We start from the raw sequence: 26,180 nt of genomic DNA on the forward strand, positions 1-26,180 counted from the left end.
AAATGTGTTAAGGATTATAGGTCAAAGCAGTTGCACATTATTTCTGGTTAGTCTGATATGTGGGGATGATTTGGTGAACTGAACTGACTGCCGTGAAGGATTAGATTGGCTAGTTATATGGTGCGTTTTGAATTTTGACTCCCAAACTGTATTGCAAAAGGCTCTGGACTGATCTGGGGTCCCCAATAACAAAATCTTGATCTTGGCGGTTAAGAGCGTTTTCTATGAGCAATTTTAGAAACCCAAAACTGCACCGAACATGAACATGTGAGGACGCACTAAGTGCTGCTTGAGTTGCGGTCCATGTGCCAGGTTCTGAAATGTGGCCGTATAGTGCTGCTCGTCAGTGTAACTTCATTATATTTGTGCGTAACTTTATTAACATTTATAATGTACCTCGCTGGAAATGTTTATACACATTTAACCTAATTAATTACACAATTATATATTGTTTTGTTATAACTTTATGTAGAACAATATATTTATTTTACACAATCACTGCTTTGTTCTAGGGTTGCGCAGTTTACCGGTACTAACAAAGTATCGTGAAACCATTTTTTTTTTTAAATGGTACGGTATCATCTTGTTGCTAATTTCCGTACCATATTACAGTTTGCTATCATTAGCAAAATTATATGAGATGTGACAGTTTTGAGATGAAATTAATGACAAACCTCCAGATATGGACATGTGTGATCATTAATCAGCAGAAGGATGTAATTTAATTAATATACAGTCAGATGTGCTTCATGCTATAGAATGAACAAGAGGTGTCTCTCTGCTCTGTCATCTGCTTCACACACACACTCACACAAACACAAACGCAACACACTACTGGTGCTTAATTTTCATGCAGTGTGTTTATAGTATAAATGGCTGTTAACACTTAAATGAACTCCTCGGGTGCAGCTCGGAGATTTCTGCTCAAGAGTCGCGACAGGACTATCACAACATTAATGGGAAACTTGATATAACTAACCTGTCAAAAACAGGATAAACTCAAAGGTCTGTCAAAATAAAAGTCCTGCTTGAATAGAAGATCTATTCAACTGAAAGCGTGAAATTGAAGACAGAAAAATTTAACTTCTGTATAAAAATGTATTATTTAAAAAGTAGCAATATTACTCCTAATAACAATTATGTAATAGTAGATGGTTGTATAATAATAATAATAATAATAATAATAATTCTTATGATTATTATTGTTATCTGTAAGCAATACAACAAATGCAAGTGTATTATCAGCATGTTTTGATTCAGCCATAGCAGCCTTGTGCAACAGTTAATCAAATTTTTTTTTTTCATTAATATTTTCATTAATAGTTTGAAGCTCTGTTGTGCATAATTTTATTGTGGCAAAAATAAAATAGCAAATTTTGGTAAAAACAATTGATATTTTTATTTGATGAAAGCTGTATCAATTTGATTAAATACCATTTGATCATAACATTTAACTAAAATATTTAACGTGGAAGCCATAAATATTCAAACGGAAAACACATAATGTGTATCTGTGTGACTTTATGCAGTTCTTTGATACAGTCATTTTCTGTGTAATTTTATAAAAAATCTGAGGCTTTTTATTTGTTGATGATAGCATCCATTTAGTATCGATACCGAGTGCTGGTGTCATACCAAAGCCAAAATGTTTGTATCAGGGCAACCCCAACCAAGCAGATCTATCACCCAGTCTTGTGTACTGCTGCTGCTCTGAAGAGCCATGTGCACAGAGTGTTTGCTAGCTAGGTGTGCCCATGCCCACTGGTTGAATGACGTAATGCTAATGAACATCATTTCTGTGTGTGCCTTGGCCTGTTTGAGTGGCTTAAATGGCTAGTGACCTGACTCATAATGTGTACCTGTGCCAGGAAAGCCCAAAGCTTATTTAACTAGTGACTTAGACTATCTATGTGTGTATTTATTTTGTGCCAGGCCAGATTTGTCTAAGGCTTACCTTGATAAAAAGACACTTCTATGTGTCATGGCAAAAAGCAGACCTTACCGTGCAAGCTCATAGAAGAAAAGCCCCAGCAGTCACCTGAACAAATAACATTTTCAGAGAAAAACTCTTGCAGTGCACTGCAGGGAAACCAGCTTATCAGCAAGAGACAGAGACAGACAGAGAGAGAGTGAAGGAAGTTGCTTGGCTACCTGATTACATGTCAAAGGACCATTCAGCCTACACCATGCGAGCCGATTAGCTGAACACATCACATGTGAGTAGTTTTTAATTATATAACTAGCAGCTGCAGTTTAAAGAGCTAAAATGCGAAAAGATATTGAATGTTGCATCAACCAAAAGATTCTGTATCGGTGCATCCCTACTTCCTGTTACCTGCAAATCACTGTCAGTGTGAATTTGCCTTAATTTAAGCATTATTGTTTTGTTGTGGCATGTCACGTTGCTTGCTTGCGGTGGACATAGTGTCTCTCTCTCTTTCTGCTCTTTGGAGGGAAACCAATTATACTGCCCAAAAATGTACATCACGTCAGTTGACAGCGTATTGTATGTAAACATCTGTTAGACATGACCAATGAAAGTGTTGAGGCATAAGACAGAGTGCAGAACAGTTGCAGGTGGTGAGGAGGGACTTCAAGATTCACCTCACGTCCATCCAGAGATTGCGCTGTCATTCTGATCCATCCTCACGGGTGCTGAGGCGGGTGTGTATCGATATAGACTCTGTCTGAGCAACAGCACTTTATTTTGTTTGTGTGTGTGTGTGTTTGTTTGTTTGTGTTAGTTGTATTTAGGTATTTACAATTCATCATCTTTGGCACACTTTTTGTCAAACACTGAAATGACCATTATAAGGCCCAAAAATCAGCTCACCCAACAATGAGTGAAGTGAGTCGACATTTGAGCTGAAAGTGTCAAAGAAACACCACAAAATGAAGTGGTTGCTTCTGCTATTGTGTTTGCCTTTCTGACTCTATCAGTTAGGGTTAAGGTTAGGTACGGTTACGGTTCGGTTATCTAGGGTTAGGTAGGGAGGTCAATCGTGTTACTTAAAACTCGATGGAGCACTAGCTTTAACCTCATCTGTTTGCAAGAATATGTAACACTATTTCATTGCCACACATTGGACATCTCTGAATTGCGGCATTATGTGCCATGAGCCATGTAATATCATTTTGCACAATCACATATTTTCGTGAAATACTATAGATTTATATTGGACACACGGCCTTAAGATGTCCGCTACAAAAATGTATGCAAAGTGTTTTCTCCCTTTTAGAAGTCTTTATATTTTCGACCCTTAAAATCTACTATGCTGCTTGTATTTTATTTATTTTATTTGCATTATTATAATTGGTTTCCATTGCTGTCAGTGACCTGCTAACCCTATCTCGAACCCTAACCCATTTTTCGTTTGCGGCCCTTTTGTTGAGAACAACTGTTTGCTAACATCTCTCTCTCTCTCTCTCTCTCTCTCTTTTTTCCACAGGATAGTAATGCATTCAGAGAACCCAACCTCAGTAATGAGACGCCAGTGAGACCGACAAAGCCAGAAGCGCTGCGATCATCAATTCTTCATATAAAAGAAACAAAATGGAGGATCTACCGTCTTGACGGTCACCATGATGTGTTGACCTACCAATGTAGAGGCAACCAAGACTTTCCGTCTTCCACGTAAGGACGCCCATCCTCCCATACTGCCCCCTGATTGGCTGATCCAACATGCCGAACCTCCATCTGTGGTGACAGAAGTTTGGCGGCAGTATGCGTCCGTGGGTGGGCTCGTGGCGCTGGATCGCGCTCATTCTGCTGGCCTGGGGGACGTTGCTTTTTTATATTGGAGGTCACCTGGTTAAGGACAGCGAACATGCGCCACGCTCGAGCCGTGAGCTGGCGAAGATCCTCACCAAGCTGGAGAGACTCAAACAGCAGAATGAAGATCTTCGCCGGATGGCCCAGTCGCTACGGTAACCGCTTGACGTGGTCGCCGTGGTTTAGGGAGAAAATTAAAGGAATGTTTTACACTGTAAAAAAAAACCCTGTTGCAGCTGTGGTTGCCAGAATAATTATGTAAAAATACAGTAAAAATGTAAAGCACTTTACAGAGCAACCTGTAATTTTTACAGTTTAAAACTGTTGTAATATACATGACTTCGATGGCACTGTAAAAAAAATGACAATTCTGTTAAATTTACAGTAAAAAAACTAAAGTCATAAATTTGATATTAACTTTCTGAAACTGTAAAAATCTGCTTTTTACTTTTAAAGATATTGTTAATCACTAAAAATGACAGAAGAGCTCATAATGACATGAAGTTCATCAATAGTGGCTCTTCCAGGAACGACGTTTCATAATTTTTTTTTTGTATTGTTATTTTTACTGTAGTTTTAGGGTTTTTAGTGTTTTACCTTTATGTTGTCATGGCAAAAACGTTTTAAAATTGGATATAACTTTACACTAGGGCTGTCAATCGATTAAAAATTTTAATCAGATTAATTAATCGCATTTACAAATATTTGCTGAGAAAGCCCCTCACATAACAATAATTCAATATATAATGATGAAATAATTATACATAGTTATCTTTAAATATAAAAAAAGATATATAAAATAAAAAATATTCAGATAATTAAAATGCATTACATTCTTGTAGCAGAAGAGTTCATCATTGATAAGACAATATAGAAAGCGGTTTTAGAATACAATGTATTGTTTACTACCATATTATTGATCATAAGTCAATCATTGGCACACAGTTCACAGCAATCCATTACACGAGTGAATCTGTCAATCAGTTGAAGATTTATTATGAGGGCTTGTTTAAGGTCCCGTCAATGAACACCTGTGTCAGACGTGCTTGTGTAGAGTCTCGGGTGCGTTGCGTCATAAACATTATATTTAACTTGATACAGTGACTTAAAAATGTTGTTTAATACTTAGAACAAATCTTGAGATCTTGAGAATGCCTAACAACATGCTAGCAATGCCTAGCTACAGGTTAAAACATGCTAGCATCACCTAACTAGATGCTAAAACATGTTAGCAATGCCTAAAAACATGCTAGCATCACCTAGCTACATGCTATTATTGATCATAAGTCAATCATTGGCATTCAGTTCACACAGCAATCCATTTCACAAGTGAATTTGTCAATCAGTTCAAGATTCATTATGAGGGCTTGTTTAAGGACCCGTCAATGTACACCTGTGTCAGTCGTGCTTGTGTAGCTTCTCGGGTATGTTGTGTCATAAACATACATTTTTAGATCACTGTATCAAGTTAAATATAGTTTAATACTTAGAACACATCTTGAGATGACTTAGATCGGATTTGCACTCCATCAAGTGTTTTGACCTTAAGAATGTAACACATGTTTGTTTTGTTCACTGTATAAACTGTGTGTTGCTCACACAGCTGAAGTTTCACTTACTGCCCTCTGGATTAAACAGGTGGTACTACAAGCTTGCATTTCTCAGGAATCTTCCTTATTACAATTTACATTTATTCATTTGGCAAACGCTTTTATCCAAAGCGACTTACAAAAGAGGAAAACATAAGCGAATCATCTTAAGGAGACAGTGGTACGAAAAGTGCCATACTACGAAGTTTCACTATCATCAGAATAGTATACAAAACAGATTTAAGTGCAACAAGATTTTTTTTTTTTTTTTGTGACTGGTTAAGTACTCATGGAAAAGGTGTTTTTAGCCATTTTTTTAAGACAGACAGTGAGTCAGCTTCCCAGATTGAGTTGGGAAGTTCATTCCACCAACGTGGTATGATGAAACTGAAAGTCCGGGAAAGTGTTTTGGTGCCTCTTTGTTTTGGTATGACAATGCGACGTTCCTTAGCCGACCGCAGGCTTCTGGTGGGAACGTAGCTCTGCATAAATGTTTTTAGGTATGCTGGAGCAGAACCAGTGACTGTTTTGTATGCCAGCATCAGGGCCTTGAATTTAGTACGTGCATGAACCGGCAGCCAGTGGAGAGAGACAAAGAGTGGTGAAACAATCCGGGGGTATTTTGATTAATTGCATTCATTATTTTAACGTGTTATTTTTAATAAAATTAATCACACTGAATTAACGCGTTAAATTGACAGCCCTACTTTACACAGAAACGGTGCATGATTTTATCACACTAAAGTCATGTTTACACGCTTACTGTTTATATCTTGTGGCTATACTTTTGAAACAGTATTTTAATGTTTACAGATTGACCCCGTTGACTTCCATTGCAAGTGCCTCACTGGAACCCAGATTTTGTCTTTTTGTTTTTTGGTTTTTAAAAGAAGAGACTATCAATTCATTTTTTTCTGGTAAAATAATGCCACAGATACTGTTGATTTGAGCTTCACTTGTACCTCATATAAACAGCTCTATTGATTTCAGAGAACTCTTGACCAATCTATTGACCGTAAACAGAGAATAAAGCTACTTTGGTCATTTGTCTTTGTCAAGCTTAAAGGAGTGATGTATATTTCAGATCTTGATCTGATCAGTATCTTCTGTGCTTTAATTGCACACCGATCTGCCGAAGCTGCTCTTTTTGTCTTTGAGATCCTTAATTGGGTCTTGATCTCCCAAACCCGTAGGTCCACAATATAAATCTCTAGATCTCTAATAGATCCAGCAGTGTCCTTGGTGGAACTAGAGGTGTATTGAATACAAATGGTTGTATTTAGTAGTATTTTCTAAGGTTACTTTTGAAATGTAATCCACTACAGATTACAGAATATACATGCTGTAAAATGTCATTTGTAACATACATTCTGTTAGATTACTCAAGGTCATTAACGTAATCTAAATACTTTGGATTACCAAACCGGCAGGCCCAGAACACCCTAGCACTGTGGCAGGGAGTTTTGCACATGCAAGTACGGCTTTTTCAGAATATATAAATTCTAGTTAATTGAATGCCCAAACGCTGGTGCAATGATGCGAAACAAGTGTTATAAGACCTCTTTTTCTACCAAAAATAACAACATTTCCATAAATCGAGCATCTTCAAGAGAAGATGACTGTTAGAATGCCAGAAGGCAGATCTTTGTATATGCATATGCCATATATCATCATAAAAAGATGAGAAAAATCTACTGTACGGATACATTAACATTGGAATTGATGCTCAAAGCAATGAAATGAAGAGAAATGGAATAGTCCAAGACATTTGCCCATGTGTACTGCTGTGCGTTATTATAAAGGTTTCTCCACACATGGCGTTTATGTGTCTCGGAGAGGCACAGTGACTACACCCTCAGTCTGGGTGAAGATCTGCGTGCTTTGTCAATATATACACGATCACCAGCGAGCACTAAAAATAATCTCTCATACTGCTGAATGGTGTCGAAAGTTAAAACATTCTTGACATTGTCAAGCACATACACAAAAAGCGTAAATAAATCAACGCATTGCCATGTAGTTGCTTATTGGCCCCAGTTGTGATAAAAATGAGAAATATTTAAAAATGTAGACGAAAACTCATGTCAAATTCGTAGAAATATAATATTTGTGTCAATGTTGATTTTCATATACAGTATTTATTTTTTTTTGAACCAAAAAAAAATATTTTCTACAAAAAAAAAAGTCATGTGGTGTAAAAATGATTAAAATACATTCCTTGAACTTCGAATACATGAGAATGTTAAAAACATTTTATTAATTAAAAAAAAAATATATAATAATAATAATATTTCAAGCCTATTTTTTCAAAGGATATTTTTTTTTTTTTTACAAATATCATAACGTGATATTCTTTACTCAGAAATGTCTCTTAATTACTCCATTCGACATTTAAAAAATGTGTTGTTGTTTGTTTGTTTGTTTGTTTTTCCGCATGACAACAAAGTGGCTAACCTGCTTGTTGTTGACATCACCTGACTTTGATTTGGAGCACAACAGTTTATCAAACATTAATCATAATTTTAAAAGTTTTCACTGCTTTTTAACAGTTTTTCACTGCTATGTTTTTTATAGAAATAATAATAAAAGATTCTTCTGCACTACTTATGCCAACATTTGTCTTTGCAAGAATATCAGCTTTTAATGAGACGTTGATTATTCTTATTTTTAATGTGTCTGGACAGTTTCACCACATGACATTTTTTACTTTAAGCCCTATAAAAAATATCAAAATGACTTTAAAATCAGTAATTGAAAGTATGTTCAACATAGAAGAGGTTCATGTCATTGTTTTGTGTAAAGTGAATTTTTTTTTTAATAATCAGATAAAAATAAATAAATATGAAAATAAAAATTAGTGTAACGTCATTGACCCCTCAAGTTCCAGACTTAACGAAGATCCTAATTATGCCTGCTGCAATTGTCTGATCATGAAAATGTCAATTCTGGCATTCCGTTCCAAATCAAAATTAAGAATTGCAATTAAATATCAAGGGATATTTACATTTATGCATTTGGCAGACGCTTTTATCCAAACTGACTTACAGAGCCCTTATTACAGGGACAATCCCCCCGGAGCAACCTGGAGTTAAGTGCCTTGCTCAAGGACACAATGGTGGTGGCTGTGGGGATCGAACCAGCAACCTTCTGATTACCAGATTAATGAACGATATAGTCAACAATTATTATTTTCATCATAACCGTGCAGCCCTACCTTCGAGTCTGTATGATATTCTGATCTCTCGTTATGGCTCTGTTTCCTCCTTCAATATAAGTCTGTGAGGGGTGGGGGGTGGGGTGGGGTGGTTCCGCCAAAAATGTCAATCTGATTGTTTGGAAAGTAATAGCACTCCTCTCCTCTACTAGTGCATGATAGTGATTTGCCTTGTTGTTTTGATTGGTTTATTGACGTTGTAACAACTCAATGAACCAACAATGAGTTGCTGCCTATGTAGGGTGCTATAAAGCCAGTCACTAGAAGTCCATTTCAGTCAGGATGTCTATGTAGGCAGTTGACGATAAAAAGCTCACCACGTTTTGGAACTGAACTAGAATCAAAATTGCTCTTTAAACCACAAGATAATGCAAATATATATATATATAAAATATAGAGTGCACGCATACCAAAGCAAACTTTGCTTGGAGCCGAGTCAAAAATGAATCATGATCAAAAATAGAAACTAATAAACCAGTAGGAATGCACCTATATGGAATTTCTGAGCTGATATGGGATCAGCTCTTAACTGGTACTGTTGATGTTTTGGCAGATAACATGAACCAGATCTACTCGCAATGCATCCCGGACTCCTATAAACCATCCTTAGCTGGTTTGCTGGTCTTGGCTGGTGATCCAAGGTGATCTTTAATCATTTAGCTGACAGGGCAACTTAAAAGTGCCCCAAACCCTCAAATACCAGCCAATCGACCATGCTCGGAGACCAGTTGAGACCAGCAAACAAGCTGTTTGTTTTTTTAGCGGAGGAGAGAAAGAAAGTGTAAGCGAATAATATTGATATATATGTGATCTTCACTCTCCATCTCCTCTTGACTAATCATGTGACTTGTGTAATTCGTTCGTTGTGTAACGTCATTTGGCCGCCGTTCCCGCGTGTATCAGGCTGCATTTCTCTCCGTCGGTACTTCTGAAGTTCTGCGTCTCTGATGCTCGTGTCATGCTCTCGTTAGATGGGACTGAGCCAGGCGTTTCAGCGCTTTCATGACGTTTCATTTATGCTTTATTTCTATAGTCCTCAGGCACTTCTCATTTGCTGATATATTTGTGGCTAAAAAAACTGAACCATCTGTGCTCTTTGAAGTTTATTTAAGTATCTTTGGTACCAGACTGGAACCGTAGCACCCTTCACAACGTACACCTTGTGTTGGTCCGCACATGTGCCTGATATTGACAGTCGAATGTGTCCATATTGTCTCGCTATCAAAAAGAGTCTCTAAAGTTGTACATTTATTAAAGGTTTAACATTTTAGAAGCTGTCCATGTGTTCATATTTCTTTCGTTTTAGTATTTGATAAAAAAAACAGTCAATTATAATTTAAAAAGGTACTTGTACAATTGAAGTACCTACAAATACTAATGAGATCACAAAATATAGCAACAACGCAATATAAGGTTGTTGACACTTTCATGTCTCAGTGGTTCATTTTGATTTGAAACACACAGATTAAAATTTTTACTGCCTTTTATGTAAAGATTGTTTCTTTCTTAGCCTTGACCCAGATCCAGACTTTCAATTTTAAACTTTGAAAATCCATTATAAAATGGCAATTATTAAATGTTTAAAATTATAGACATCTAAAAAAAGAATGAAATGAGCAAAAACATTTCAAAATGTATTGTGATATTATATTTCTTTTTTAAAATGGCATAATTTCCACCACACCAAACAATCTCTCTCTCTCTCTAGCTTTCTCGTTACCTAGCTACATAATAAAAACATGTTAACAATGCCTAACAACAATATAGCAATGCCTAGCTACATGTTAGCAATGCCTAGCTACATGATAAAACATGTTAACAATGCCTAAAACATGCTAGCATCCCCTAGCTATATGCTAAAACATGTTAGCAATGCCTAACAACATGTTAGTATAACCTGTCTAACAACATGCTAACCTCACCTAGCTACATGTTGAAACATGTTAGCAATGCCTAACAGCATGCAAGTATCACCTGCCTAACAGCATGCTAACATAAACTAGCTACATTCTAAAACATGTTAGCAATGCCTAACAACATGCTAGCAATGCCTAGCTACATGCTAAAATATGTTAGCAATGCCTAGCTACATGCTAACAATGCCTAACAACATGTTAACAATTCCTAGCTACATGTTAAAACATGTTAGCAATGCCTAACAACATGCTAGCATCATCTAGCTACATATTAGCAATGCCTAACAACATGCTAGCATCATCTAGCTACATGTTAAAACATGTTAACAATGCCAAACAACATGCTAGCAATGCCTAGCTACATGTTAAAACATGTTAAAATGCCTAAACATGTTATCATCATATAACTACTTGTTAAAACATGTTAGCAATATCCAAAAACATGCTAGCATCACCTAGTTGCATGCTAAAACATGCTAGCAATGCCTATCAACATGCTAGCAATGCCTAGCTACATACTAAAATATGTTAGCAATGCCTAACAACATGCTAGCAATGAATAGCTACATGCTAAAATATTAGCAATGCCTAAAAACATGTTAGCATCACCTAGTGTGAGTAAATGACAGAATTGTGTGCATTTTAAAAAGTAAACCCCCATATAATTTTGGATGGGTTTCCTAATGCTCGATTGATTTATCTGGGTTTTTGCACATATACCCTAATGCATATGCATGTGGTAGCTGTATTAATATTAATGTATTATTACCATATTAATATGTAATATAAATAAGCGATCATCTCTGTACAGTTCGAACAATATTGTCAAGTTTACTTCCATGAATACAAATAGTAATATTCAGGAAACATTCAGTTATAAACTGAAATGATGATCAGAGTTTCCCAAATGCTCATTATGTGTTTTTCATTATGGAAGGGGTGATTTCATCTAAATTGTCTGAAAAGAAACAAACACATAATTCAAGCTGTAATAAACAATTAAGGCCTCAAATTTACATGCACAAAATGTCGTCATATTGAAAGTCACAGCCGATAATTATGATTATTTTATTCATAGCCAATTCATAATCGGACTCCAGTGAATCAACATTTGGAGCCTGTAGTTTTCAGCGTCTCTCTCTGTGTTTATTTACGCAGCGCTGGTGGTGTGATTGCTCTCTTTACAGATGCAGTAAGAAGACGGGCAGTTCTGCTGTTTGCAAACTCATTAAGGTGCTGTAAAAGTTGTCAACATCACCAGTAGACAAATTGTGTTCTCGCTCGACTAATCTTCTTTAAGAACAACACTCACAGCTTCTCATGGTCCCTGTGAACACGTAAAATGACTGCCAGCCTGAGAGCACCTTAAAAGACTTCTGGTTGGGTAAACGTAGAATCTGATCATGTACCGCGGTCACGTTTTGGTTTGCTGTTTACACAGTGCTGTCATAAAGACAGGTGTGATATTTCACCACACTTACAGTAACACTGATATGTGGCAGACCGCACCTGTAATCTACAGATTAATTCGGTTGACAAACCATGTGTGTATCGTGTGTTTTGTTGTGTTGTGCAGGATTCCAGAAGGCCACTCGGATGGACCTATATCATCAGGAAGACTGCGATCACTTGAGGAACAGCTGAGCCGAGCCATACAGAAGATCCACAGTTTCCAAAGATTGTCTGCAGAAGGTGAGAAAAGGGAGCTGCTGTTTTATTTATGTATATACAAATTTTATATATAAAAATGAACAGATTTCAACTTTTGTTTTCTTTTTATTATATGCAGTTCTTATTAAAATTATTATAATTTTTGGTACTTTTCGAATGCCTTTTATGTACATATTTGACTATTTTAGCCTTGACACAAACTTTCAATATTAAACTATAAAAATCCATTATAAAAATACTAATTATAACATGTTTAAAAATATGATCATCTAAATAAAGAGATATTTATTTAATAATATTTCTACCAGTTTTTAATTTTTGTTTTCGAATAGTCGTTTGCTGTCATTTAATGTAACATGAGATCACATTAAACTCTAGCACTGCAGTTCTCGGCTGACTGAGGAGAGGAAGAATTACACCGATCACAGTCCAGACACACTCTAAACTTTCCAAACAGCTTCAGGTGATGTAGATCACAAAGTATGAGGGGAATTATACAAAAATATCAAAAAAGATTACATCTTTAATGCAGTTATATTTAATGCGTTGCATCTTTAGCTGCATCTTTAATGCAGTTATTTTTAATGCGTTGCATATTTAGCCACATCTTTAATGCAGTTATTTTTAATGCGTTGCATCTTTAATGCAGTTATTTTTAATGCGTTGCATCTTTAATGCGGTTATTTTTTATGCGTTGCATCTTTAATGCGGTTATATTTAATGTTACATCTTTAATGCAGTTATATTTAATGCGTTGCATCTTTAGCTGCATCTTTAATGCAGTTATTTTTAATGCGTTGCATCTTTAATGCGGTTATATTTAGTGCGTTACATCTTTAATGCGGTTATATTTAGTGCGCTACATCTTTAATGCGGTATATTTTATGCGTTGCATCTTTAATGCAGTTATATTTAGTGCATTACATCTTTAATGCGGTTATATTTAGTGCGTTACATCTTTAATGCGTTTTTTTTATGCGTTGCATCTTTAATGCAGTTATATTTAGTGCATTACATCTTTAATGCGGTTATATTTAGTGCGTTACATCTTTAATGCGGTTATTTTTTATGCGTCGCATCTTTAATGCAGTTATTTTTAATGCGTTGCATCTTTAATGTGGTTATTTTTTATGCGTTGCATCTTTAATGCGGTTATATTTTGTGCGTTACATCTTTAATGCGGTTATATTTAATGTTACATCTTTAATGCAGTTATATTTAATGCGTTGCATCTTTAGCCGCATCTTTAATGCAGTTATTTTTAATGCGTTGCATCTTTAATGCGGTTATATTTAGTGCGTTACATCTTTAATGCGGTTATATTTAGTGTGCTACATCTTTAATGCGGTATATTTTATGCGTTGCATCTTTAATGCAGTTATATTTAGTGCATTACATCTTTAATGCGGTTATATTTAGTGCGTTACATCTTTAATGCGGTTATTTTTTATGCGTTGCATCTTTAATGCAGTTATATTTAGTGCATTACATCTTTAATGCGGTTATATTTAGTGCGTTACATCTTTAATGCGGTTATATTTTATGCGTCGCATCTTTAATGCAGTTATTTTTAATGCGTTGCATCTTTAATGCGGTTATTTTTTATGCGTTGCATCTTTAATGCGGTTATATTTAATGTTACATCTTTAATGCAGTTATATTTAATGCGTTGCATCTTTAGCCGCATCTTTAATGCAGTTATTTTTAATGCGTTGCATCTTTAATGCGGTTATATTTAGTGCATTACATCTTTAATGCGGTTATATTTAGTGCGCTACATCTTTAATGTGGTATATTTTATGCGTTGCATCTTTAATGCAGTTATATTTAGTGCATTACATCTTTAATGCGGTTATATTTAGTGCGTTACATCTTTAATGCGGTTATTTTTTATGCGTTGCATCTTTAATGCAGTTATATTTAGTGCATTACATCTTTAATGCGGTTATATTTAGTGCGTTACATCTTTAGTGCGGTTATTTTTTATGCGTCGCATCTTTAATGCAGTTATTTTTAATGCGTTGCATCTTTAATGCGGTTATTTTTTATGCGTTGCATCTTTAATGCGGTTATATTTTGTGCGTTACATCTTTAATGCGGTTATATTTAATGTTACATCTTTAATGCAGTTATATTTAATGCGTTGCATCTTTAGCCGCATCTTTAATGCAGTTATTTTTAATGCGTTGCATCTTTAATGCGGTTATATTTAGTGTTTTACATCTTTAATGCGGTTATATTTAGTGCGCTACATCTTTAATGCGGTATATTTTATGCGTTGCATCTTTAATGCAGTCATATTTAGTGCATTACATCTTTAATGCGGTTATATTTAGTGCGTTACATCTTTAATGCGGTTATTTTTTATGCGTTGCATCTTTAATGCAGTTATATTTAGTGCATTACATCTTTAATGCAGTTATATTTAGTGCATTACATCTTTAATGCGGTTATATTTAGTGCGTTACATCTTTAATGCAGTTATATTTAGTGCATTACATCATTTAATGCGGTTATATTTAATGCATGGCATCTTTAATGCAGTTATATTTAATGCGTTGCATCTTTAATGCGGTTATATTTAATGCGTTGCATCTTTAATGCGTTACATCTTTAATGCAGTTATATTTAATGCGTTACATCTTTAATGCGGTTATATTTAATGCGTTGCATCTTTAATGCGGTTATATTTAATGCGTTGCATCTTTAATGCGTTACATCTTTAATGCAGTTATATTTAATGCGTTGCATCTTTAATGCAGTTATATTTAATGCGTTGCATCTTTAATGCGTTGCATCTTTAAAGCAGTTATATTTAATGCGTTGCATCTTTAATGCAGTTATTTTTAATGCGTTGCATCTTTAATGCAGTTATATTTAATGCGTTGCATCTTTAATGCGTTACATCTTTAATGCAGTTATGTTTAATGCGTTGCATCTTTAATGCGTTACATCTTTAATGCGTTATAGCTTTATTAAAGTTAAAATAATATGGAAGCAAATCATGTAATTAATTACAAACTTTGAAACTTTCATTTTTCTGTGCGGTCAGTGCCTCTTCTATGAGTTGTGTGAATGTCCTGACCATTCACCCGATCATCATCAAGGGGGAGAGACAGAAACTGCACCGGCAGATGCACACTCTGTCACGGGATGCTCCTCCATCGAGCAAGCATGCTTAATGCAGCTAGATTATAATGTGATTGCTTGCAACTTATTGAATCATAATATATGTCACCGTGCATTTCTTATCGTGAAGAAAATTGTCAATACGCAGCTTTATTAATACTAGAGAGTTTGTTTTTTGTCAGTTAAAGATGGATTGGTCTTCACCCCCATTATACACAGCAACAAAATACATTTTGTTTTTATTTTGGCTTGTTTTCCACTATAAATATCTAAAACTCCTTTAAAACAATGTACATTTACTTTAACCGCTATACTGCAGAAGAGCAAAGTGTTATCTGAGAATGTTGAATATAATATTAAAAATACAAATATTTTAAAATCCTTTAAAAAAGATGCATTCACTTGAGAAGCAGCATATAAGATATTTAGGCTTGCTTTTAGAGAATAGATCTTGAATATAAGTATATTTTGTCTATATATAAAATACACTTGCTGTATATTTAAGATACATTCTCTTAATGCTAGTCTAAATATCTTATATGCTGCTTTTAAAGATTTTTAGGCCATTTTAAATGGAAAACAAGACAAAAACACTTACTATTTTTTGCAGTGAATTTCTTTACTGAATTAAACTTTCAGTGAATGTCAATTAGAAGTATTTGTATAAAGATTATTTTGTCCTCTTTATTGTTAATAAGCACGTTTAATACAATCTTAGTAGGGGCACAAGCGGAATAATCAGTTAAGAGCTAACGATTAATCGTTGAATAGTCGAATACTCGTTCTAATAATCGTTAGATTAATCAATTATCAAAATAATCGTTAGTTGCAGCAATAGTCATTATTCAGTCTGTGGATGCTACACAGTACACATTCTTGCATTAAAATGAAGGTAAGTGCAGCAAATGGATCACAGGTGTCTCAAGTCAAGTTCAAGTTAAAGTTCTTTCAGTGTCTAAGCAGTCACAACAGTCAAAGTCTGTCTAGTGCAAGTTTAAATATAAAATCAAGTGTAGACGGACACAAAAAGACTGTCCTGTTTCCTGTGTCCTGTTGAACAGCCCCTTACAGTAGAGTCAGAACAATCTGTTTTAAAAGTTATCATAATTAAGTTGACTATCTTATGGAACGGCTTTCACTTAGGAAGGGCACCAGCGATGCCTTAAAATTCTCTCTATGTAGGGCGCACACTAGGTTTTTAAACCGACCTGGTTTGTCCTCTGATCCGTCCTCTTATCAGAGCTGACCTGTATGAGACGGAGCGATATGCATATCTCTTTTTATAGATTTTTGAGCATATGTGATGCATCATGAGGAGAGAGAGACTTCATAAGGATGTTTCTGTGTCCTCTGCACCTCTGGCCAGGGGTGGAATGACGCTGCTTGTTATTTTTGGCAGATCCTGCTGCAAGGAAATTTAACCGACCTTGACCCCATTCTCTACCCATGATTGCACACGTAAAGAAATAAGCACGGTTGTACACCATTTAGAATTGAACTGAGAATGCCAATGAAAGCCCTGAATTTGAGTTTGCAAACCAGATGTAGAAATGTAACTGTAATTAAAATTGATTAATTAAAAATTAAATTAATTTTACATTTAATCATTTAGCAGAAGCTTTTATCCAAAGCGTCTTACAAAAGAGGATCATTAGCGATTCATCTTAATGAGACCGCGGTACGAAAAGTGCTGAAGTACAGTTTTACTAGCATCAGAATAGAAATATCCAAGACTGATTAGAGTGCAACAAGAATATATATCATTTTTTATTTTTATTTAAATAAATGAATTTAATCTTTGTACGTTTAGTTGTTATAATACATTTAATTTGTCTACATATCATGAAAAATATGTTGTGTTCACTGTATTTGTTCATATACATAAGATATTGGCTATTTCCCTTTTTATTATTGTTATTATTATTTTATTTCACTATACTAGATAATTAATTTGGATTTTACTGACCATGGCGGAAAAACACTTAATTTGCTGGAATACTCTTAATTTAATCATTGTATTAAGTATTGATTAAAATATAGTTTTAAGCAAATATAATATTGATATAATTGATTAATAAAATATTTCTGAATTAAAAAAAAATATGTACATTTTTTTTTTATCAGTTTAATTTCTTTTAAAGGTATTTAATTACATTTTATGGAAATTAGCTATAAAATTGAACTGTGAAAATATAATTTAATATATAAATTACTGATGTGTGTGTATGTGTGTATATATATATATATATATATATATATATATATATATATATATATATATATATATATATATGTAATATAACACACGGAATCGTGCTATATGGCCCGACATCAGCACTGCTGCACGAATGCAGGAGTGCCGTAGGTAACAGCAGTGCTGATATAGGGCCATATAGCACGATTGTGAGTGTGATATTGCTTATATACAACAGTTCAATGAATAAGTCCATTTAAAAAAAATTTGGAAAAACCGAGTACAGTCATACAAATGCATTTGTGCATGAAACTACTTTCTTACACGACCGATCAGAATCTGCCGTTGTTGGTTCAAAACAAATGATGTGTCCAAACCTCCATTAGTAATTCAAAAAGTTCACTTCAGAAATAGTATCACGGCTTGTGCTGTTTCTAACAAGTTATTGGATAAACAAGGATAGACAGCTGGATGTGTGTGTGTGTGTGTGTGTGTGTGTGTGTGAGTGAAAGAGAGAGAGAGAGAGAGAGAGAGAGATGGAGCATGTGCGATCACCTGTTGCCACAGCCAATCAGAGATGCTGTCAGCTTTCTGAAGATCAGATTTCTCAGTGGAAAATAGACGTCCAAGAGGGGGTATTCCTCCCTATTTCACTGTAGCCGGTGTGCAAGAGTCATTCACTATAGAAACAGTGATGTCCTCCAGCATTTTAAACAGTATGTATCCAATGTGGAAACTCTGATAAAAGATAAGCACCTTGAGTTCTGTAATAAATCAGTCTGTTGTGTCTGTTAGCTGTGATGCGCCTTAATCCTGAAGTTGTCAGTTTAAAGCTGTTTAAAGCTATTTCCTAGTTTTGGTAATGTATTAGTCATACGAGCGATCACGGAGCGCTGTTCTAAGTAAACAATGACGGATTCAGTTCACGCCACCATCTGCCTCATATTACACACAAATATAATCTTTTGCCACCACCTGCTGGCTAACATATGTCATTTCAAAAATAAAGACAGTAACTCCTAACAGATACACTTTAGTTTAGAACAGCACGAACACAAGCGAGTGATACACACACAGTGAAGCGTCCGAGTGCTGATGGTGTCAGACCATCAGTGCTCATGGAACGTCTCTCGTCCAATCAGATTCGAGGACTGGAACTAACTGTGGTATGAATATGTATGTGTATATATATATATGTGTGTGTGTGTGTATATATATATATATATATATATATATATATATATATATATATATATATAATAGAGTCAAAACACAGTTGAGAAAACATGCTAATTACTACCTAGTCTTAGGGAAGTAATAGACAGGAATATATATATCAGTTTTGATGGCTGTTAATTGTTTTGACAGTATTAAACCACAGAAAAATATGTCTGATTGGTTAAAAAACAAAAGTATTCTACCTATAGGGGAATAAATAGACAATCCAAATTTATGTTTTTTTATTATAATTTGTCACAAAACCTTACCTGTGTATATCACTACACCTCACCCATAGAGACCAAATATTAACCTGAGTTCACTTGACTGTTATCTAGCGAAAGGGTGACCATTGAATTTCTCAATCTCTGTTTCTCAGTGGGTCCGGGTCGAGACCAGGAAGAACTCAGGAGAAAGGTGGAGAATGGAGTGAGAGAATTGTGGTATTTTATTCGCAGTGAGATACAGAAGCTGAGTCATGTAAACCCGACCGAACGACAAAAACAAACTGACATGCTGCTTCAGGACCTGGGACATCAACAGAGGTCAGTCACATTAACTGTTGCTCACTGGTTGCTCTTTCAGAGCTCAAGGTTTCCATGTCATGTCATTCCAAACCCAAGGAGATGTTTAGCAGAATGTATTTCCAAGTTGCTCTTTTCCGTACAACCGAAGTTGGTGGTTAATGGGACCGTTGAGCTCCAAAAATGACAAGGAAGGCTCTATGGCAACTTAAAGGAATGGTGCAAGTTTAGCTCAATTTACAGGTCTGCACGGGACTGTTTTTATTTTTCATTCTGCTAATGCTGAATTTTAGTCCATGTTTGCCTACTCTATGCCCGCAGTGATTTTCTTTTCTTTCCTGTAACCCCACATTTGTCTTCCACATAAGGCAAAAGCTATACAAATAGGCAAGAAGTGTAAAAAATAAATAAAATTGAATTCTGTTAACGCTATTATCAGGTGACGCATGACATGATGCCCATCTGACTTGCCTGAGGTTGATTTCGTAACACTAAACTGACCATTTTCCAGTCCGAGTTTCGGAACCAGAATATTCCTTTAACCCTCATGCACTGTTCCAGTCATTTTGGACTTATTTATTTTTTGTTCATTAAATACAATTAGTTACAGGTTCAGCTCTATCAACAGACCCATTTGACCTCCTTTTCTTTAGGAAAAAAAAATCATAAATGGAGGTTACAGTGAGGCACTTACAATGGAAGTGAATGGGGCCATTTTTTGAAGGGTTTAAAGGCAGAAATGTGAAGCTTATAATCCTATAAAAGGACTTTCAATGATTCTTCTGTTAAAACGTGTGTATTATTTGAGCTGTAAAATCATTTTAAGGTTTATGGTAATGCTGCTGATTGTGCTTGGCTTGTATTGAGCCCGGAATATTCCTATAAAGTGACAATTCACCCAAAAATGTGTATTCTCGCATCATTTACTCCTGTCATCCCAGATGTGTAAGACTTTCTTGTTTTACTTAAAATCACAAAAGAAATGCATAACTTTAGCGTTTTTATTTAATTTAAATAAGTGTTGATAAATGTTTTTCATAAAAAAAAAAAATTGCATGTGAATTGTTATCTGGTCAAATTGACCCTAACAGAACTATTCTAAAACAAACAGTGCACAGGGAAAGATTATTAAAGCTATTGTATGGATTCAGAAGACTTGTACAGCAACTTAGTCATTCAGTCTACTTTTATGCTTATTTTTGTGCGTGCGTGCGTGTGTGTGCTCGTGTGTGTTTTTGCAGCAGCGCGACAAAGTAGAGACATTTTTGACTTTATGCAAATTATGAGTGACTTTCGGGAGCGACAGCCAATACAAGAGAAGATGGTAGCGCTCACGTGATCCTAATATTTGAATAATAATATTAATTGTAAAGAAACAGTGCTGTTCAGACTCTCCATACACACCACTAGCAAACTAACCGCCAGCCACATGCGACATGCAGCAACCAAGTAGCTGGCAGTGTGAACGCAGCTTTAGTCTTCATTCACTTTCATTGTATAGAAACAGCAGCTTGAGCATTCTGCAAAACATCTCATTTTGTGTTCCACAGAAGAAAGTCATATGGGTTTGGACTGACATTTATGGGTGAACTTTTCCATTAAGCATAGAAGCATAAGTGATATAATGTTACATCTATAAAAAAAAATCATATTATTAAATCTTTTCATCTAAACTAGAATATGTCGATTGGACCGAAAATAAGAGAGACCCATTTTATAATACAGAAATCCAGGGAAAGATTTCAGATCTAAGGAAAACTTGAGGTAAATCCCGTTGGAGGGTTCTGTGCAGTAATCAGTGTTCAGAGCAGCCCGTCCAGTCCGACTGTTCGCTGAGAAATCAACATTGCAGTTGCAATGTTGATTTAGATTTTTAGATTTCTTTTTGCTCATTGTGAAGTGTCCAAACCTACTTTTGTATTCTGCTCACCTGTGTCTCTCTCTATTTTCAGAACGATCATGACAGACCTGTACCAGTTGAGTCAGGTAGATGGAGCTGGTGAATGGAGAGAGAAAGAGGCCCGAGATCTTTCCAGCCTGTTGCAGAACAGAATCTCCTACCTGCAGGTACAACAATCTTCTTATTTAAAGGTGCTGTTAGCGATTTTAGCTTTCTGAAGCTTTCACATGACTGAGCCATTGAATTAGCCACGCCCCACATTCCAAAACCCCGCCCCCCAAAGTTAATTTAGCAAAAGAGCAGCGTTGTTTGTTCCTGTGGCTTTCAAATTCAACAGTGGCTCAATAGCGCCCTCAACTGACAAACATTATGAATAACAGCCACAATGATCCGCTTCATATACAACACTATGAGAACGAGCAAAATGATTGACAGGTGAAAAGCCTCAATGCTCGCGGACACATTTATGTTTGCAAAGTCTACAGCTGTCACAGAGACCGGTGAGATATCTCAGGACACTTATTTAATTTATATCTTTAAGGGAGTAGGAACATTTTTTGCATGCTTTTCCATGATAGAATCGCTTACAGCTCCTTTAGGAGAGTTTTTGAGACCAAATGCTTACGGTTGCAGTTCCGAAAATGTGCATGAAAGAGGACAGAAGCACTATTTGTCCACGTGCATATTGGTATTTTCCACCCATAATTTAAACAACTGAAGGTTCGTTTCATTTGAACACAACCAGAGGTCCCGAGCGGCTAAATATTTGGACATGCATGTCATTGTTTTTATGTGAATAAATAAAGGTAAATTTGTAGTGTCAACATCATTTGTACAGTACTTCAAACCATTGTTTTGTTGGAATAGAAAACTAGCTTCATACCATGTGACCCACATTTGGTTTTCGACCATTAAAACTGTAAATAAAATAAACATGGAGCCAGATTGAGAGCCACATATATTTTGGATTTAACCATGTAGGGCCTTACAAATAATGATACCTAAAGAACAGTTTATTCTGAATCATTATATAAAAGGATTTTAAGTTATCTCTAATTGTTCTGGGGTTATAGGCACTCCAACTGTGGAAAAACAACAGCGAAAAGTGTTTTTTCCCCATATTTGGATTTAATGCAACAAAGGGAGCTGAAGTCAACTGATTTTAGTAATAGACCTACCTATCTCTGTGTATATATAATGATGATGCCACCTTTCCAATGCTATTTTTTTATAAGCACATTATTATTCTTATTATTTATTTATTTTTTCAAGATAATGGATTACTCTGTAGATATTGTTCCGTGGCATTTAGTGTTTTGACTTTGGTCGTGATTTATCTTTATCTTTAGAAAAAGTATTTTCAATATAAAAAAAATTCAGATGGGAAAGTTTCAGACATTTGGTTGAGTTGACATGGAATATCCAAGACCTCTTCTGAGGCACAAAGGCCAAACACAGTAACTACACAAATTGGGTAAATGCTCTGTTCTCTCACAGACTTTCTCTCAAGGCAAAATTTTGAGGACTTGGAAAATATTAAAATACTAGAGACTCTGCAAGTAATTGCTTGTCAGACTGACATCTCTCTTATACAGCTGTTTGAAACAATGAATGTATATTAAAGAATTAACCGTTCTGTTTGGACCCTTGTGTGGCATGCATTATCCCATCATAAACAGAACGATTTGCACAGTTTTTCTAATTTGCATTGGCTTCGGCGTTCGTAAACAAAAGAATTAGCCAGAGATCGGTGTATGCATGCATGTTTGCATTTGGCTAAAGTAGGCTCAACGGCAGACTTGCATCTTGATGAACGATGTTTATAGACAAAATCTCAACAGTCCAGCCCTGTTACACAACCGTCTTTGTGCATGAGCACTGAAATTCACCACACTGCTCTTTGTGTTTCTATAAAAGCTCAATTCATTCTCGATCCATCTCTTCTATTCCAGAACTCCTGGAGCTTTATCACAATATGACGTCTGAGCCCTCAATAGCATGTTTATTCCTTCTGCGTTGACAATTTGTGTTTGAATGAGTTTTATTGTGCACACCTTAACACCAAGACTGTTCCAAAAGATAGGCAGCAAAATAAGCGAAGAAGCCTTGAAATCTAAGACAGCATCACTTGTATTCTTTGCAAGGACGGCAGTCTCTGAATGAATAGTGGCAAACTAAAGTCAAGAAAAATGTCGACAACACCTACTAAATGTTTCATACAGTACTGAAAATATTGATTAAATATAGTTCAATCTAATAATGTTTTTCTTTTTTTTTTAAATCTTTTGTGTGCTGTTTTTTTTATGCTTATTTTAAAAAGCCAAAATATTTCTTTAAATGCCTTTGGTATGTCTGTTTTTCTCCCCTTTTCTTTTACTCCACTTCATCTCTGTCTAATCGCAGTAAAAGTCTGCTAAAAGGAAATGTTGATGCTATTTGTAAGTTTAATTACAAACCACTGCTAATGCAAATCAAAATGTAAGATCAAGAGAAGTTTATCAGATCAACCAGGGATGGATTACCGACCGGGACAATCGGGCCAGTGCCCAGGGGCCCTTGACAACCCTTGACTGCCCGGGGGTGCCCTGGGCTTCCCTGGGCTTCCCTTTTGGGCATGAACAACACCCCCAACCCCTCAGCAACTTCTGGGTGGAAGGGGGCCCTTGGATATAATTGGCCCCAGGGCCTTTGAAAGTCATAATCCATCCCTGAGTTCAACCCAATAGGAACCTCATCAAGGATCCCACTGTATATATTGAGACAACATCCTAGCGGCTGATTAGAGCTATGCTACATGCTAACATAAATGAGCTATTGATATGACATCATGATAATACCATGTTATTCTTTCAAGTACTACCATGTAAATACAATTGTACCTCAGCTGCAAAGACTAATTTATATTCCAGCCTATGATGGTTTGCTGGTCTTAGCTGGTTTAAGATAATTTAGCTAGTTTTCCAATATGGCCAAACTGGAGTTCAACAGGCTTAGCTGGTTGGCTAGCTGGTCTTTGAGCCTGACCATTTGACAAAAGCCAAAGATCCTTTGAAAACCATCAAACTAGACCAGCTTGACCAGTCAAAACCAGCTTGGTGGGCTGCTGTGACCAACAAAACCACCATAGAATGGTTTTAGTTGTTTGTTTGTTTTTTTAATTATTATTATTATTATTATTATTATTATTATTATTATTAGCAGGTATGGTAGATACATGTTGTTGTTAAATGTAACCATTAAGTACATGATTGGTAAACATTCAATACTATGGTTTTTCCATCTGAACCATCATTGTACCTCCACATACTGTTTTGTAAGGGTATGCTGCTACTGTTTTATGCTGAGGTAGCATTTTGTGTGCTTTTAGAAGAGATAATGTTTTAGGAGTGCTCCAGACATCTGCTAGCGTAGCAAACTTTGTGCTGACAGTATTGCATTTTAATTAGGAATAAAATGTATATGCCCTTCATAAAAAAAAACAATACAAAACAATAAGGGGCAGCCGGCCAGATTGATTAATTAAAATTATTTACTTTAATGTCTCAATTAAAATGGAAAAACATTTTGGAGGGAAAATAATGCTAATGCTAAAGTTGAGGTTGGTGGAACGTGCTTTTACATCAATAAAAGTTGGTGTACAGATGTAACAACATTAAATAAGATGTGCTGTCCTAATTTGGAAGTGCTCTTTATTAACTGTGAGCCTTTCTATTCGCCACGGGAGTTTTCAGCGTTTTTTCTGTTGAGTGTTTACATCTCGCCAAATGCGTGTTTGAATGCCGTGCTGCAACAGCTGACTGATCAAATACAGACAGCACATTACAAGACCCACCAGAGACAGGAATATTTTGGATCACTGCTACACAACAATAAAGGATGTATATCGCTCTGTCCCACGTGCAGCTTTAGGACTCTCTGATCACTGTCTGGTTCATCTTCCAACCTACAGGCAGAAACTAAAATCTGCTAAACCTTTAGTAAAGACTGTAAAGAGCGATGGACCAATGAAGCAGAGCAGGATCTACAAGCCTGCTTTGACTGCACTGATTGAAGTGTTTTTGAGGCTGCAGACACCAATCTGGACGAGCTCACAAGATACTCTGACATCATAAAGCAGTTGCTGTGAGGATATGTGCATCCCTACTAGGACTTATTTAACAACGACAAACCATGGTTTACAGCAGAGCTCAGGCAGCTTCATCAGGCCAAAGAGGATGCTTAATCAGAGTGGCTAAAAGAAGATGCTAAGTTTTCAGCTAACAACCCTGCATCAGTGTGGAGTGCATGAAACAACTTACGAATTACAGGACTCCTACCCCCTACACTGTGGTGGACCAACAACTGGCTGATGACCTGAATGTGTTCTTCTGTAGATTTGAAAGACCCACACCCATCATATCACTTCTGAAGGCAAGAATTAAACCACTGCAATCTTATGGCCTACTTTTATGCTGCATTTGTGCTTTTTGGAGCATCGAGAATTCTGGGAAATCAATAAATAACAAACAATTGACAGACGTTCCCTGATTTATATGTAATCTGTAAAAAAAGTAACTGTACTCTAATTACTAGTATTTAAGCATGTAATGTAATCTAGTTACAAGTACTTGGTAATGTAAATTGATTATGGAATGCAGATTACATGTAATCCGTTTCTACACAGCACTGTCTTTATCATTGTCGCTAATTTACACCTGGGATTAAGATGCGTTTTGGGTGATCCAATCACATGTGGTCTGCACTAAATACAGGTCTAAACGGGGTCGAAAACAAATTGTAATCAGATCTCAAAAAACAAATCCATCTTGAATGCATCTCGGACAGCAGTGAAGCCCCACCCTTCACCTGTCAATCAACTGCAGCACTAAAACAAGAGTTTAAACTTTGCTGGTTAAGAGTGGCTTAAAAAGGAAATGATCGTCCGATCGGGGGGAAAAAAATTCACAATCACGAGAACTTTATTGGTCTTCATCGATGTGTCTGATGTAAACATGCACGGACACGCACACACATCTGAAACTCTTTAATACAGGTACTCCACTAAAATAAATAA

At 35.8% G+C, this 26,180-nt stretch overlaps 1 protein-coding gene across 1 annotated transcript in view; it reads left to right on the forward strand.

Annotated features, from left to right (window-relative positions):
* Positions 1-3,724: 3,724 nt before the first annotated feature.
* The window catches only part of fut8b (fucosyltransferase 8b (alpha (1,6) fucosyltransferase)), a 41,121-nt gene continuing 18,665 nt past the window's right edge, over positions 3,725-26,180 (forward strand). Inside the window, exons 1-4 of the mRNA XM_052098537.1 lie at positions 3,725-3,927; positions 12,068-12,183; positions 19,083-19,248; positions 21,180-21,294. Coding sequence (XP_051954497.1) covers positions 3,725-3,927; positions 12,068-12,183; positions 19,083-19,248; positions 21,180-21,294 — 600 coding nt within the window. The remainder of the gene's footprint in view (positions 3,928-12,067; positions 12,184-19,082; positions 19,249-21,179; positions 21,295-26,180) is intronic.

This window comes from Xyrauchen texanus, chromosome 30 (genome assembly GCF_025860055.1).
Source record: "Xyrauchen texanus isolate HMW12.3.18 chromosome 30, RBS_HiC_50CHRs, whole genome shotgun sequence".
In the NCBI taxonomy this organism is placed as follows: domain Eukaryota; kingdom Metazoa; phylum Chordata; class Actinopteri; order Cypriniformes; family Catostomidae; genus Xyrauchen; species Xyrauchen texanus.